The sequence below is a fragment of the Pelmatolapia mariae genome, linkage group LG10_11, assembly GCF_036321145.2.
Source record: "Pelmatolapia mariae isolate MD_Pm_ZW linkage group LG10_11, Pm_UMD_F_2, whole genome shotgun sequence".
NCBI classification, from domain to species: Eukaryota; Metazoa; Chordata; class Actinopteri; order Cichliformes; family Cichlidae; genus Pelmatolapia; species Pelmatolapia mariae.
This window is the reverse complement of record NC_086236.1, coordinates 51,776,062-51,793,714: the sequence shown is the minus strand read 5'-3', so window position 1 is coordinate 51,793,714 and position 17,653 is coordinate 51,776,062. Positions and strand designations below refer to the sequence as shown.

The 17,653-nt window shown below is 40.0% G+C and overlaps 1 protein-coding gene across 2 annotated transcripts in view; it reads right to left on the bottom strand.

Annotated features, from left to right (window-relative positions):
* The window catches only part of usp45 (ubiquitin specific peptidase 45), a 37,194-nt gene that overhangs the window by 2,194 nt on the left and 17,347 nt on the right, over positions 1-17,653 (bottom strand). For both annotated transcript variants that reach the window (XM_063485928.1, XM_063485929.1), the window contains exons 9-17: positions 8,907-8,994; positions 5,623-5,704; positions 5,085-5,176; positions 4,307-4,363; positions 3,957-4,088; positions 2,101-2,773; positions 1,464-1,561; positions 1,156-1,242; positions 841-985 (exon numbers count right to left, since the gene is read on the bottom strand). In XM_063485928.1, the coding sequence (XP_063341998.1) occupies positions 841-985; positions 1,156-1,242; positions 1,464-1,561; positions 2,101-2,773; positions 3,957-4,088; positions 4,307-4,363; positions 5,085-5,176; positions 5,623-5,704; positions 8,907-8,994 (1,454 nt within the window). The remainder of the gene's footprint in view (positions 1-840; positions 986-1,155; positions 1,243-1,463; positions 1,562-2,100; positions 2,774-3,956; positions 4,089-4,306; positions 4,364-5,084; positions 5,177-5,622; positions 5,705-8,906; positions 8,995-17,653) is intronic.

Sequence of the window (17,653 nt, the reverse complement as noted above, 5' to 3'; positions counted from 1 at the left end):
AGAGCTTACAACACTCGATTTATGGTAACTAAGTGGTAAGACCAGTGCCATCAAGTAAACAGACAGAAAGCCTCAAATAACAAGGTCACAGTTTATAACAGGCTAACTCGCTGCTATTACCTGTGTGTTACAGCAGCAAGACTGCATAAATTAAAAAAAAAAAAAAAACTGAATACTTTTTAAAGTCTTTAATAAAAACACATTTTTAAAAAGGACCTGCAGACATGTTGGCAATAAGATTATTTTTTTACCTACTACTCTCACAAGAAAAAAAGCAAAGCATGATTATATATACACAAAATAATACTTTCAAGCTTAGCTGAGTTAAAATGAAATTATTGTAGTAAGTTACTTTAATGCTTTTACATTGAGCAGCTAGAGCAGACAGAAGAAATGTTGAGGAAGACAAACTTTCATTTAATAGAGATGTCACAAGGGCTTAAGATAAGAAATTGCTCGATTCACCAGTCTGTCAGCATTCATTGTAAAGACGTGAGACCTGTGTGTCATCGCCAACTAAAAGCTCCTATTGTAAGACATCATTTCTTAACATTATTCTGGAAGCAGCAAGGAGAACTTCTTCCTTGAGGTTTTCAGCTATTTTTCAGCTTTTCTGCAAACCTGGACACGCTATGAAAAGAGAATGAAAGAGGGAAAGAGAAAAACATGGCTCCAAAGAACACAAAAACTTCTATTCAACCTGCTCTTTGTGGAGGACATCTTTGAGGTTACAGGGGAGTCAGGGTTTTATTGCCAAAACACTGACTAAGCTTACAAAAACACAGAAACAAAATAACAGATAGAAGGTCTTGAAAGAGCTCAGGAGAGCTGGCCCCTGACCTGACAGGTTCTTGTGCTGTTGTTCTGTTTTCCTCTGTGGAGCACGCACTTTTACATATGCAGTGTAGTGGCCTCCACGCATTGAGCCACTGTGTTCGACAATCCCGTACAGGCTGTAGAGGACACGCTCACCGGCTGCCAGGTTCTAGTGGAAAAAAAAGAAAGAAAGATTAGCAAAAAGTAAAACTGAACTTTACAAAAAATTAACTACTACCAACCAAGGACTTTCATTACAAGCTGAACCAATGAAGTGATGTAGTCACGGTAAAAATCTGAAGGTGCAGGAAAGTTTTCAGAAAATTTAAACTCTAAAACCTTGCAGGACGCAGAGCAGAAAGGAGCCAGATCCAGGATCAGAGGAAAGTCAACATGACGGTTCACCTTACGGAGGTTCATCCCTGCCTTAAAGGAGAGAAAAAACAAACAAACACACACACACACACACACACACACACACACACACACACACACACACACACACACACACACACACACACACACACACACACACACACACACACACACACACACACACACACACACACACACACACACCAATCAACAATTAGGCTCTCAAACTTACTGATGATTTTGCTGAAGAAAACAGAGTTATGGCTGCCTACCTGGTGGAAGCGTTTAAGGTGCAATGTGATGACAGGAGGCAGTGAGGATATGAGCATCTGCTTCCTAGCACTGGTGTAAACCTTCTCCACTTTCTTATCTATGCAAACACAGAAACACAGTAATGTCAGCTTCAACTATTAACTACCTGAGTAATTTAGACAAACACAGAAGCAAGCCAAAATAATATCAGCCACTCAGTATGGGCAGTATGGATTCCTGGACGTCTGTTCAAACTTGAGCGGTCGTTTTAGAGCAGCAGTCTGATATGTGAAGACATGCGGCAGCTCATGAGAGTGAGGCCTCAGATCCAAGGCCTGAGATTTTAGCTCTGTGTATGTTATGACTCACACTACAAAGAAGTGGACCGCTACAAGATTGGACCGACAATTTTCTGTGTATGTTTTTATTCTTTTTCCCCCCACAATGACAAAAATACCAACTCCACACAACCAACTCTAAAGAATGTGAAGAATACTCCGATGGAAGATTTTGCGTGTAGCGTATAGACAACCTGTGGTCTGGGATTCAAATGTACAATAATCTGGAAATAATTTAAACTATGCTTGTAAAGAAAATGCTGGTTTCTCATCCTCAAAGCATTTTGTATTCTGCTTCCAGATGTTTGTTTTCTTTTACCTGCTGAGCTGCTCTTGCGCAGCTGCTTCATCCTACGCTCAGTGCAGCTCTCACAGAGCAGCCTGTTGTTGCCCATCAACAGCTCCACAGAGGTGAACTGGTGGAGGCAGGACTGGATGGAGCACTCCTTGGAACTGGGTGTGTAACTGTGGGACAGAGCCTGGAAGGCCCCCTGGTGGTGCTGATGGTGGAGATTGTCTCGGCTCTGTGTTTCTCCGTGCTCCTCTGGAGAACAGTGTGCAGATGGAGAGCAATCCCCAGAGCTGAAGCTCAGGTTGACTTTAGAGACAGCGCTAACTAGCTGTTCTACAGCGCCGCCTTGCCTTGTGGAAGACGATGAAGAAGGAGATGAGGCGGAGACAGGCGTAGGGGATGGAGTGAGGGTGGAGGTGGATGATGGGGTAGACATGTGCCCGTGGCTGTGGCTGTGGCTCTGGCTGGAGGAACGTGGCGTCCACTCGCTCTCAGAGGCCTCGCTGTCGGCATCATTGCTGCTGTCTTGAGCACCCGAGTCTCTCTCGCTGCCGTCCGACAGGCTGCCGGCAGCCGCCATCTTACAAACTGAGACGCAGTGACTTGATCCACCTGCAACGCCTTCATCCTCTGGTCGGTCCCCACTAAAGCCTGCTCCTTTCTCCTCCACAGAGCTGGAAGACCTCCTGCTCTGTTGCTTCTGCGGAAAGGGAGAACAAGTACATTATCATGCACACTGAAGACTGATCTTTCTGCAGGATACAGCATTTTTATTTGAAATTCTCATTCATTAAAAAAAAAAAATTCTCATATCTGTACACAAGCATTCTAAGAGTCTAAGGGAACTCTCACCAAAGCCAAAAACCACAACACCTTCCCATGAATACTGAAGGCAGCTCCATCTAATGCATAATCATGCATTAGAAAAACAGAAACCAATGTCAGAGAAACCAACTACCTACAGCAGTTTTCATATAAAGGAAAGAGAAAAAACAGAAAAGAAAAAAGATCATAACAAGGACAACCAGAAGCACTCCGAGAGAGAAAACCTCTGCCAAGGCAGCTCAGTCTCTGGGCAGTATTTACTTTTCAGAGAACAGTATTGCATTTTCTATATATTCAGTTTGTTTCCTTTGTTCTTTTTAAACGTACTTTGAGAAGTTTGTAATTTGGCTTTGTTATTTATCCTGGTGAACCCCATTTTAATATACTTGATGATGAGTACAATTATTCTTTAGTTTTCTTTATTTATGTGGACATTGTTTCAATCTTTAGTTAGAAAAAAAGCTTTATTATTTTCTTTTCCTAAAAAAACAAAACAACCCCCCCCCCAAAACAATTAATGTCGTGTACTTGAATTGTTATAACTGTTACTGTAATGCATATAAAGTCAGAAGAAAATCAACTATACTCAAAATATATTAAATAGCTCTAGCTCTTTAAATAGCATTATTAATCACTTTGACCCTGAGATCAATTTACTGACCTTGAAGGAGGTCAATAAATTGTAATATTTTTATAGTACTTTCTATATGTTGACAATACACACCATACTTGTAAGAATCATAGTTCCTAAGTTCTAAGGCTTTTTGTCAATTTGCAGCTAATAAATCAATAAGTTGGTCTTGTAGATCTTGGTGGTTGCTATTCGTGGTCAAATTTCAATGGATTGTTAACACGTATCTACACCCTGAAAAGGTTTTAGCAGAATTCATTCAAAACTATCCATACTATCGCATTTGCAGACAGAACAACATGCACACAAACACTACCAAAAACATAACAGTCTTGGCAGCGGTAATAATAATAATAATAATAATAATAATAATAATAATAATGATGCTCAAGAAAAGGAGCAGAATAGACCTGTACAACAGTCTCACCTGTCCGCTCAGCTTCCTGGTATTTCTGTTGACAGAGTGTGTTGCAGAAGGAACTTGCTCACTGTGAGCTGTGTGGCTCTCCTGCTCCCGGGTGCCCTTCCCCAGCCTACCAGGGTTGGAAGGTTTTGATATCTGAGCACAACAAAAACATGGAGGTGCAAAGAAAAAAAAAAAAGTTTCAACAAGGACATTTAACTGATTTCAGCAGGTGAGGTTGACCATTAAAAAAAAATAGAGAAATGTACCACTAACCCAGCAATCTGTGAGATAACTACCAGCTCAAACTGTCTCAGAAAGTTAATTTTTATCCTTTAAATTATCCACAATGAATGTAATTTACAGCAGCTCACCCTCTCCTCTATAATGGGCAAAGAGATGTCAATGAAGGCTTCCTTTACTGTGGATATCTGAAAGAGAAATAACAGCAAGTCAATGTCATGATATAAACTTTTATTCTCCTCAACAGTTAAAATCATAGTTCTGCTGCAGTCTAAGAGAAGATGACTGAAAATGCTTTCATTTCCTCTCCTCTTTCTTAGCTCCACACCTGCTGCTCTCCATCTTCAATGATACTCTTTAGTTTGCATAGAGGCATGTGCTTTGTTAACCACCCTAAGCTTCCACAATTTACTGTAAATGCCTGCTGTAAACAGTTGGTATTCGAGCTGGTCCTTGAAATGATTTGTGTTTGTTTTTCCACTGACTTCCATTTGTTTCCTCTGATTAATTTTTAAAGTCTGGAATGTTTCCTGGACGTCACAGCTGGTAAAGAAATCTTGGTGCTTAGTTTTGTTGTCTTTTCATTTCTGGTTAGAGATAAATGTCTGCCAATTTCTGACTAACTGAAAAATACCAGTGCTGCTCTTGTGACAATCATTCAAAGCAAAAAAAAAAAAAAAAAAATCAAATAATTAAGGCATGAAATGTCCCACAATGAGTCCTAACTAGGTTACACAGCTATTAAAAAGCGACTCATGTCGGAGCTGGTTGGTTTAAGAAATGCCAGCTTGTCAACCCTCATGTGCTTCATAAGTTCTAATTCTACAGAGGGGAAAAAAACCCTACAGAGCAGTGTCTGATTGGTTCTTCCCGACTATTCAGGTCCTTTGCTTTATTTCACTCGCTTACGTGCTCGCACTCTTCGCACATGATTGTGTTTGTGAGCTCGCCGACAAAGATGCGGTCGACAAAGTTCATCTTCACACCTTCTTTCCCGTATGCTGATGGAGAAAAAGACAAAAGGTTTTCTTTTATTATTTATGCATGAAAATTGTGATTATTGCTGTTACAGGATTACCTTCAAAATTTTCAACACTATAATTTCCGCTTTAAACACTATTAAGCATCAAAATTTACAATCACTATTGAGAATTAATGAGATCAAAAAGTGCAAATACAGGACTACTTTCACTGCTGAGACAAAGGAAGAACATGGGTCAATAAAAAACAAGTGACAGAGATCAAAATTAACTATTTAAATTTATTAGCTGGTGTATAAATAACTGATTATACACAATCAATTTTGGATACACAACTGGAAGGACGAGCTAAAACATGAGCATGTTTATTCTTCTCTTCATGAAACTGTCAGTAAATTAACTGCCTTTCCACCAAATGCCACAAGATGGAACTATTGATCTCTGCTGTGTGCCGCCTCCATATGAACCTTTGACTTGGCGTTTGGTCTCCTCATCTGCTGTCTTCTCTGTAGGATTGTTGAACGCCTTTAAAATGCCCGCTTTCACCCTCTGCATATAACAAAACCAGAAAAATACTAGAGGTCACATTCGAGGTAATATTCATAAATCAAATTAATTATATAAATGATGCAAATAAAATGCATTTTTGGGGGGATATTTCTTGAATTCTCTTTATTACATCCATTAGTGACATATCACAATCTCGCCTGCAGCTGAGCCTGACAGGTATACCCATTATAAGCATCATTAGTGTAAAATAATTATTGTGCTTGTCCAAAAATGTTATCATGTAAATCACTTAATTAAATGTGCATGTTTGTGTGTGTGTGTGTGTGTGTGTGTCGTTGTCTTATTGGAGATGACATGGTCAGTGAGTGTGTTGTGAGAGAGCTGTGAAGAGGCACAGCCACAGTAAAGCACCAATCAATAGATAATTGGCCATGGTCTATGTCTGAGTCGAGACCAGTCGGCCCCCATTGTCCCGGGACCCACACACTGCACTGGCTATTTAGGTCAAAAAACCCTGTTAATCCCAGCCCGGCCAGTCTGCACCTCATTCAGAGAGCGTGGTCAAACCAGGATGTGGCTCTCCTACTAATTAATTACCAGTAACCCCCATGCCTCTCTATCTCTCTCCCCCGAAAGTAACAGCATGCACTGTCTCACACAGGATGGGCCAAAGGGAGGGGAATCTGGTCGGGGGGGGGGGGGGGGCGTGAAGAGAGTTGCTGGTACAAGTGTGCAGGGGTGGAAACTAAAATGAAGACAGGGCAAAGAAGGACAGTCCATGACCTGGGAGGGTAATACCTCCCATCTCAGCTAATTGGTGATAATTGACTGGGTCTAAATTAGCATATTCAGATCTCTGATACTAATGGCCATTAAACACAAACACTTAGGGCCTCTAAAAGGTTGGCTACACACAGTGAACACTAGAGTGGCTCTCCCACTCTCTTACACACACACACACACACACACACACACACACACACACACACACACACACACACACACACACACACACACACACACAATGATGTGGATGTACTATCGCTAATAGTCCATTTGTGTGGTCATACAAATGAGAAACAAATGGGTTTATTCCAGTTATGAATGAATCAACATTTCATGAATTGATGTGTGCATCCTGTTTTTCTGTTTGAGAACACGTGATAATAATAATACTTTGATTTTTACAAGAAAAATTAGTAACTGGTATGACTTACGAGTTCATTTTTAAAAAAGGTATTCGATAATGTAGGCCTAAAATGCCACTGAATCTCTGAATGTGCTGCATAAATGAGTTTCTGAGTCAATGAATAGCGGAGGCCATACCCCCCTCCCTCTTTACCTCCTTGATTGGATTGGGAGACGGGCTGATGAGTGTGTGTGCATGTGTGTTTGGGAGGAGGCTGTGGGCGACCCTCAAGCACAATGGGACGGCCCTGGAGCTCATTCAGCAGCTGTGGGTTTCCCAAGATCACACAATGATGCTGGTTATGCCACTTGCAAGTCCCCTAAGTGGCACAACTGTTACTGTTCACAAGTTTGAATGGGAACAGGGGAGCCGAGCCCGTGGCCCCTTCCTGGGCCCGGGGCTGACCACTAAACACACCCGCTAACTTCTCCTCCTTGGTTTCACACAGCCACTGGTGGGATCACAGGGGCCAGCTAAGCCCTCCAATGGGCTGTTGTGGGGTCTCCTAATTGCCCCATGAAGGGTTGTGGGGGCAGGGGTTCTCTGTACTTGCCAAAAACATGGCACCATAAGGTTTGAACACAACTGCTGGCTAAAGACGACATGGGTTTATGTGAGCGAACAAAGCCACCCACAAAAACAAAGATGAATGTCTTCTGGTGATAGCCATCTAGGATAAGTTTTAAGATCTTTACTGAATTACAGCATAATGCATATGTGGAGCAGTTGATAGGACTAACAACAAGTAAGACAGTGATTAGCTCCTCATGGCTTTTGAAATAAACACAGTGGCAATACCACTGGAGCTAAAAATCAACCATCTGACTTATTCCGATGCATTTTTTAAACTTAATTATTAGCATGTGAGATTGAACTATCATCACCAAGTTACTAATGTGCATTTTTTTTAAAGCAATCGAGCTGAGTGTTTGAGCAAACTTTAAAAATCAAGCACCTCTGTGAGGTTGTACTTTGTGTTATCCATCCAATTTAGGTTTGGATATTTATATGTTGACATGAGGTGTGATCATAAAGTTTGTCACTCTGCTCATACAAAAAATAAGTCAATACATAAAATCCATTAAATTTGTCTACTTTCCCCTTCAAGGTCGACTCCCTGATCACCACCTTTAGCTGTGCGGTTAGTTTTCAGTCATGGAAGTCCTATTCTGATCATTTCCACAAGTAAATATCAACTTCTGTGTCTGACTGACCTGATGCTTTTTCTCACTGGCAATAAGAGCTGAGTCTGCGGCTATGACCCAGAGACCAAACAGCACTCTTCACTGAAAGAGTCTGCAGCATCCAAGACTGAAGGCAGCAGCAGCATGACCAGAAGCACGCTTATGTTTTGTTTTTTCCTGACATTAACAGGGTGTACCATAAATTCATCCAGCAGACTCAGACTGTCAAGACAGAGCTCTCTTTGGAAGACTTTGATGTTTTTGAGACAAGAGTTTGGTGAAAACTTGAACTGCAGTGCCAGCAACTTTGATCCAGCACACACAAGTTTTGTGTGGCAAAAAGAACAAAATTCTCATTTCTCACTTCCCCAGAATTTAAATTTAGGTTAAAAGGTCAATTTTTGGACACACTGCAGGTGATTCAACACCCATCACAAAAGCATAAATGTAAGGGGACAGAAAGGGACTTCCACAAAGTGACCTAAAAACAGCAGATAATCTTGAAACAGAAGAGACTGAAGGAATATATGGGGCAGACAAAAATTAAATCTTGTGTTTTTGTATCACATATTTCCCAGTCAGCACAAAACTATACCTAAGCACACTGAAACTAAAACACATAAATCTATTGCCTTAATGTTTGCTATAACCTTAATATGTATTCATGTTGTTCATATTTTCTGCAAATTTGTCTCATACAAAATGTTCTAAATGCACCTGAATGAAGATGACAAAAATAAACCACAAACACTTTGTGCTTGATTGAAGAACATAATATAACAAAACATCGCCCAATTCTTATTCTGGGCTTAGAAAAATCATATGGATTATTGAAATACATGAAAGCCTATCATGTATGAAGGCGTACTTTAGTTTCTTCTACTCGTATGGAGTCCAGTAAGTAGTGCAGAAGCTCCTGGCTGTCTTGTTGTTGGTAGCCCTTGAAGCATGGAGCTCTGGAGAAAAACAGAAACATATTTTTTTTAGAAAAAAAAAAAAACCACAACAAAAACCCCAAAAACAAATAAACAAACAAACAACAAAAAAAAAAACGCCCAGAAAACAAAGTTAAGACTAACTGAAGGATGGATGTTTGTGAAAATACAGTGACAACATCAAACGTGGGAGTGAATCTGACTCAAAAGATTCTGTTGTTTGTGCACAAAAACTGAACACGTTATCGAGTCTAGAAGAAAACCACTGAACACAAAGCAATTAGAATCCATGGCAAAACACGCAAAAAGAAGAAACCGTGCGTCAAGGTCTCTCAAGAGTTTTCACTGCTGGATCTGTGAAATCCTTTCTGCCACTATAACTCCTCCTTTCACAACCCAGGTGGACGCAGTATAAAGCTTATACACTTAAAGGACCAACAAACAATTTGTTAAAGTTATTTTGGTGGACAGAATATTTTCTTCATACAGTCATGTTAGCAGAAACCCAAACAAGACATTTTGAATTGTTCCTAGATATAATTTAAAACCAGAACATCAATGACAGAGTAGCTCATTAGGCTCATGACCCAAGACAATTCACAGATTTTAAATGTTTGTGCAGGGCAGAAAGAAAGCTGCAAGTCCACTTGTCGTTGGTTGGCTCTAATGCGCAATATATAATGAGAATTAAAATCCACCAAGAAGTCGAGGACGCTTGCAAACAGTCATATCCAGGATCTTAGGTTAACAACTTCACTAAATGGTCTGAATAGAATATTGTTCAGTACATCATAATTGGGTGCTCATAAAACCACAAAAACGACTTTGAGCTTGAGCACAGGTTGGGTGAACTTACACACAGTGATCACATGTTTGATTATATTCTGACCAAAACTGTAGGAGGAGGAGCGATTTTAGTGAATGTGAACAGACCACCAGATGAGCTCTAACTATCTGCAGTAACTCCATTACCAGGATGAACACCTATTTGCTACTAGCAAATGAACTGTGTGAAAGCAGGTCCCCCTCAGATAAAATTAAACATCATCTTCTTTTTGTGAAAGCAGTTGCTTATTACACTGAACTTCAATAAATTATAAATTCATTATACTTTATTTATTAAAAAAATTATACTGGATGGAAAAAAATATTTAAATAAGTCTTATTAAATACCATTCTTCCATCCATAAAAAAGTAAAAAATAAATACAATGAAGCTCTCCAAGCAATATAAGAAGAGGTTCATAGGCAAGTCACCACTCCTCTATGTTGGATACTTCCACAAAATTGACTTTCTGCTGTGCACAAACCTTCTTGGTAAAGCAAATGGACACCATTAGAGTGGTTAGAGGGGAGGCTCTCCTTGGCTCCGACCCCTGGCTGTCCACGGTGAAGCAGATGTGAGGACAGATGCCAGGGGCAGATGGGTAGCCAAGGTTGGAGCCACTGCAACCTGTTGGGCCGAGGCAACCACATAACCAAAGGACAGGTTGGTTCAACAGGGATAACACATACTGAGAGGCCACATTCCTGATTAGACAACATTGAGGGTGGTCAGAGGTGGGGAGTGGGTAGTAGTGGGTTAACTCCTTTCAGGCCATTGTGGAGCTTTTGCTATGCTATGATCTTTGTATGTTAAGTTTCTTTGCTTGCCAAAACGTTCTGAATAGGAATGCTGCACACCTGTTCCTGTTTGATGAAAGCAGTTAATCCTATTATAATTATTAAAAAGGAATGCAGTGTGTCAAATATAAATTCTGACCAATACATTCTCCTAATGACATTCCTAATCCTACTTATGTGGGAAGATCACTCAGACCAAAACAGCTTTTTACACCCTTGACACATTGCCCTGAACAAATGGATGTCCATAGCTAGGAGAGAAATGGCCAAGCACCTCTCTTCAACACAGGTCAGAACCTGTAAATCTGGAGGAGATCAAAGTTGCCCCACATACTCGCATCTTATCCTAATCTCTGTCTTTCATGCCTCTTTTTGTGCAAACAGAAGGCAACGTGCAGGGGTGAAGATGGTACAGAGAACATATGTTATTTACTGGCGAGCCTCCAACAAGAGCAGCAAGTAAAGGAATGCCTCCATCTAGCTTTGCTAACTGAATTTGTTGATCAACTAAAAGAGAAAAATATGAAGAAAAAACAGAGGGGAGAATGCGTGAGACAGAAAAAAAAAAGGGGGGGGGGGAGAGAGAGGCAGTGAAAAAGAAAAAAAAATGAATGCGCATAGTTGGTATCAGTGGGAATGAGGAGGTCTGGAAGTTCATCCCAGTGGAGACAAAGCAGAAGGGCCCTGTAGCCCTGCTCTCAATCTGGCCAATACAAACAGCTGCGGTGCTAACACAATTAATAGCCGGATGAGTTAGTACCAGACACAAGGCCACACAAGCTCCCCCCAAGTCGAACACACACACACACACACACACACACACACACACACACACACACACACACACACACACACACACACACACACACACACACACACACACACACACACACACAACATGTTTATTATTATTAATCCTTTACTCTTAGACGGCTTTAAAACATTGCAGTTCAATGTTTGCATTCACTGCAGCATTTAAACACTATGAATAATTTCAAATTAAAAATAATAAACATTTGTTGTCACTCTGAGAACATTGTTACTTTAACTACTGACTTCACTAATGGGAAATTGAGAGACAAACCCCCCAAAAACATTCATTCTGACTACATGGATTGGTCTGCACCCTCACTGATGCTGACATACTGGTGCTGTATAAGAGAAAGAAAACTCATATATCATGACACAGTAACGTATTTAAAGGTTGATTCGTCAATGAGAAATGGCACAATGTTTGAAACTGTAACATAAAAAGATTTTATGCCTATTGAAATATTCCATAAAAACGCGCAAAAATTCTAGTGCAACAGGGGAAAAAAAAAGAAAGAAAAGAAATCACTGAACCGCCATCACAGATTGGCTTTGTACTTTTAATTCATATTTTTCTGGTTTTGATCATGAAGCTCTCAACATCATTATTCGAAGGTGTCCTGTGTTCACAAACCAGATAGAGAGCAGCAGAGCAGAGGGAAAGGATGTAAAGTTTCAATGCCAGCTTTGAATATGTGCACATGTCAAAATTATTATTCTTATTTTTATACCAACTCTGAATCTGTCTCTCTTCTTTTAATGTGGTGTGTGCTGTATGTGCATGTGACCTGGATGCCAGCACTAGATGGAATCCATTGTTGTCATGTGCTATTTCTATCAGGGATGAAAGGCTTCTCACAAGGCTTATTTATGAACAATTTTTGAAAGATGTGAGTATGTGGACACAGTACACGGACAGAGAAGAGAGCCAGCATACTTTTCATTTTTTTGCACCACAAGAGTGTCCAGTGGCTGTCCTGAAAATGGAATCAGTCCTTGAAAGAAGCAGGTGTTGATGAATGCCCTCTGTGTGGCCTTTTTGTCCAGATTGTGCATTCCACATGTGTAGAGAGTGCATCCAGATAAAGTGATGGACATTAATGATGAAAATTCTCAAAAAAATTGTCATTTTTAATACTTAAGACATTTGAAGTCCAGGTCCAAAAAGGAAAACAGATAAACAGTTGTGTCTGTAATTATTTTTTTCCCCCGGTTGTGCCACTGACTGGCTTTGTAGTACACTGGGTACAAGCTGGGACCCTCCCTGGCACCAGATACAGAGTGTGGTGCTGGCCGTCCGACACACACTGCTTGGCACTGGTCTGAGCACAGACCAGACCCCGTGCTGTTGGCAGGAGGATGAGGAAGCAAGCTGTGGGGTACTCAGCTGGTTAAGGTCAAATCCATGTGAACACACGCACATTTAACACAAAAATGGGCTCGACTGTAGGATGAGCTGAGTAGAGTAGGTTGACTCATATGGCTGTTTCAAGGTGTCGGAAACAGACTGTGTTTGTCGTTATAATTCAGAAGATTAGTGCTGTTTATTCCAACTTCTACCTTACTTTCAAAGCACAACAGCTCCAGCCTGCAGATTTACTTCCTTTTACCGAGAGTAAAGCCTAAATCAGAGTCTGCTCTGCGTGGGAATACTGTAAAACACTGGATCAGCCATGGCTGTAATCAATTGACCCCTGCTAAGTATGGTCCCGGTGCTGAAAAAACATTTAAACTGCCCTGATCACAGACTGAAGGCCCCATTATGCAGTGTGCTAACACAAACATACTGGGAAAGACTGATAAAGAAATGAGAAAAGCGCTGTTAGCCCCCGCAGGCCAAGGGCAGACCCAATCTTCTTTGAGTGAGAAGAGCTTGCAGAGGATGGCAGGACATTTTCAGAGTACAGGTACTGTAAAGGTCGCTACAACAGAAAAAAAAATGTCCCAGTAAACAGGAGCAGTTCTTGGCCTTGGCCTTTCAGATCAAAGGCTTTAGGCCTGAGTAGAGCTGGGCGATATAAGATTTTTTCATATCACGATATGTTTTTTTCATTTCAGGCGATAACGATATATCACGATATAAGCCAAATAACTATATTTGTAAGATTTAAATGTGCCGTTGCTCAAAAGTAAAATGTGAAATAATCAGCAGCTTGTTTTGATTTAAATATTTATTTGCCATAATAAGTTCAACAGGGTAGATGTACTTAAGGAACATGAGACTTTTTCAGATAAATAGGCAAATATTGCAAACTACACAAAAGGCAGCCGCTAAAGCGTTTAAGTTTCAAAATAGAACAAACAAAACAGACTACTAAATTGTCAATTTCACTTAGAAACAAAATATTAATTCTAAAAATAAATCTTAGTTTGTTTTACAGAAGAACAGACAAACTTTTGTCAATATCAAATAAACTGAGAACTAAAAGGAAATTCTCAATCTCTCCTTGTTGTATAGCTTAGCTTTTCAAGCAGTTTTAAAATAAAGATGCTAACTGAACATTCTTCATATATATATATATATATATATATATATATATATATATATATAAAATAAATAAACTTTAGTCTGACAAAAGCCGAATGACGAATTAGCGCTTTCAATCAGAGATTGAGCATGCACCGGTTTATTGTATTTCCAGACTTGCTTTCAGCACAATTTACAGTGCGCGCTACTCTGTTTTTTGTCAGACTTGAAATAGCCGAAATACCTTCGCACTACGGAACTTCTATGGCCCTTCCATTCGACAATCTCTCCGGCATTGGAACCATCATCTGTTTTCTCTTCGGTAACCTTCGGTCACGCTCTCGGTTGATTTTTCTCTAGTCAGCACACTCATTTCCTCCATTACCCGGGCAGCACGGCGGCTGGCTGCTTCCCAAACAAATACACATGTGCGGCTTGGCACTTGTGCTGTACGTAACAAGTCAAGTGACGTGACGCTGCGGCTGTGATTGGTTCGGCTCTGCACTACTTAATTTGGATTGGCTGTTCTTTTTTTTTTTTTTTTTTTTAAGAAAGCAAGAGAGATGAGGTCTATTGCAATAGTTTAATTTTTCTATCGAGAAAAAGTTATTTCGCAATACATATCATTATCGTTCTATCGCCCAGCTCTAGGCCTGAGTAAATGTAGATAGGCTGCTAAAGGAGTCGTCTAAAAACAGGTGACAGCGCAGGCTATCATCAGGCTGAAGAATCATGTATGTTCTGTGGCGTATAAGTAAATTTAAAAAAAGTTAAGTTGCCAATCACAACACTAACAAAAAACAACAACAAACAAACAAACAAACAAAAAAACAAAACCCAAAACAACCCCCCCCCCCCCCCCCCCCCAAAAAAAAAAACCCAACCCAGACAAAACAAAACCCCTCATTAAAAATAAATATATATTGAACACTACATACAGCCTGAAAGGAATCTACAGCAATTGTGGCCAGAGACAAGTGACTACAAGCAAAATAACTGCTGGCGATGGGAAGTGGGCGACACCCAAGAAAAATTTCTCTCAATTCCAGGTGATAGTACATACATTAGAGGCTCACCCAGACCACTGGAAACTGGCTATCCACAAACAACCGGCCGTCAGCTTCAGCGATGTGTGACGAATGCGTTACTTCAGTAGGCATCTTTCTTGATGAGTTTATGTTCTGGTTTGTTAGTTTTAAGTCTTCCTGATTACAACAAGACAATTTTGTCTTCATTAGAGTGAAAAATGAAGCTAAAGCAGGGAATGCTTTAGGGCAAGGCTACCTCATGGCAAATAAGTCTCTGCTGTATGAGTGTGCAGTGTCCCTCACTTTTTGAATTGGATAATTTGGCTTCAAGACATCAAGATGGCGATACCAAAAACGGGCTGACCGTTTTTGGTATCAGTTTCCCGTTAGAGCTAGCTAGGAGGTGACGTCACAGTAGTGAGTAGTAGCTTTCATCATCAGTCCACATAAATAGAAGAAGAAAAAGAATCTACTTTCAGCTGCTTCCTTGCCATAAACAAGGGGTTCACCAAAACGAATAGCTCTGCACGTTTGGTTTGACGCAACCATGAAGGGGATTTGTCTCTGGCTGGAGTAGAATCAGCAACTTTTCACCTGCCAAGTGAATGTGTTAACCACTACACCATGGGATGAAAAAAATTTACATAAACTTCATACCTGTAAAAGGCTACAACATACAATAATTTGAATGCTTACATGTCTATCTATATCTCTATCTATTAGATTATGTGAATTGAATTTACCTAAAAAAAAAGGTTATAAAAACAAAACATTGATGATGAAGTGCATCAAATATTATTGTCATTGGGAATAGACATGAACACTGTAATTGAGCAATAAAAATGTTTTTAAAATAAAATATCCTTTGTTTCCCACCTCTTTGCCATTTGAAGCATAAAAACAATGTATTAAATCTGTCATTTTACTGTACTACAATAAAGCTGTATGGAAAAAAGAATAAATTAATCATTTGATACAGTTTAAACAAAGAGTAGCATAAAGTGTGGTGAAGCTTAAAGTCAAATCTGTCTATTCAAATGTATGTTAGTGGAATAGATTAGTTCTACTTGAAATTAGACATGTATGAGTGCATAAGAGTGTGCAGTGCTTGCTGTCTGAATGCACAATTGCCTGCATGCGTTGCAGGGCGAGGTGGTGCCAGGTGAGGTGGCATCCCACAAACACACACTACACAAACACACACAGAGGTCTGTCTGATAAAAGCTAGGTACCAGAATAACTGTAAAAGCCGCACCAGAGAACGATCCAGTCATCCAACGTCAAATGCTCTGGTCATCCACCTGCACTACTAAACAGTGTGAGACCCCAGCCCCCCCTCCATACACACAAACATGGTGGACCCAACCAGCAGGGTACCAAGCTCAAACAATAAGTCAGCCAACCAGACACCCACACTTTTCATGTAAGAGCAAGGTCTGCCTGCCTGTCACACAGTCTGTCAGACCTTGGATCAAATGCGACACAGGTGGCACAGCCATGTGGAGAGAAGCAGAACTACAAATGGCTAGCTACAGTGGTACAGTGATTTGAGTGCATGTTCCGTGTACGTCAAGGTTAGTGTGTGTGAAAGGCATTCAGCAGAGACCATGTGCTACTGGGGTCTGGCTGGTTAAAAGTGTGCACTGCTGCAGTAAAGGGATGAAAGCAGGTGGAAGCTGTGGCTCCTGCAGTGGTGATGGAGAACACTAATTATGGTGAATTCTGATGGCTTCACTGACCCTGAAACCAAACATTGGCAGGAGTCTGAAGCTGGTGTATCATGATTGGTGATTTTAGGTCCGCAATTACACAACCAGAGTTCAAAATGTCTGAAAGGTTTGTTAATAAAATCTGTGTACTCGAAGTACAAATACTTTTTTACTGTGCTTAAGTACTATTTTCAGATATATGCACTTTACTTGAGTTGTTTTTTTCTGACTACTTTTTGCTTTTACTCCCTACATTTTTTAAATATTTGTAAGTTTTTATTGATTATCTTGCACAAAGTATTTACATTAGGAGCGTTACAACATTCCTGAAAAAAAGAAACCTGGCATTTATATGTATAGTATTTGTCCATACACAATTTTGCTAAACATTGGAGACAAACATATATGACAAACAATTTCAACTCCTCAAAGTTGTAGCAAGATGGAAGTGGTATGTCCCGATTGTATTTCCCAGATGTTTTTTATGTAAAATGTTTATTTTGAAATAAATATCTGGTTGTGATTTTAATTGTAGGCAAAAAAAGAAAAGAAAACCAAAAAAACCCAAACCAAACCAAACCAAACCAAACCAAACCAAAACAAAACACACACACACACACACACAAAAAAAAACAAAACAAGAATGAAACCAACAAACCGAACAGTAGGACCAGTGGAAACAGCTGGCCCAGTCTTGATGGCATTTTCCACCTCATAGTTGTTTTACTAGGTAAGGTAAGCTATTTAGACAAAATTACTTCTTATCTCTTTAATATAATGGGTCCACTTAAACCAGGGTATGTTGAATTCACTCTTTAGAGCCGCAAAGACATAGTGAGCCTCACCATTATAAATATTTGGTAGACCGTATGGTACAGTTCTTGTATTCCTTCCAATGCTTGGAGCCATTTTCTTGTCAGGGTTTTCTTAGCTGACATAAATATCTACTGAGAATTATGTTAATCTGCTGGATTAGTTATATTTGGGATTTCCAGGCCTAAGTACATATATAAGAAATTAAAGGGAATTTGTGTGCAGAAAATC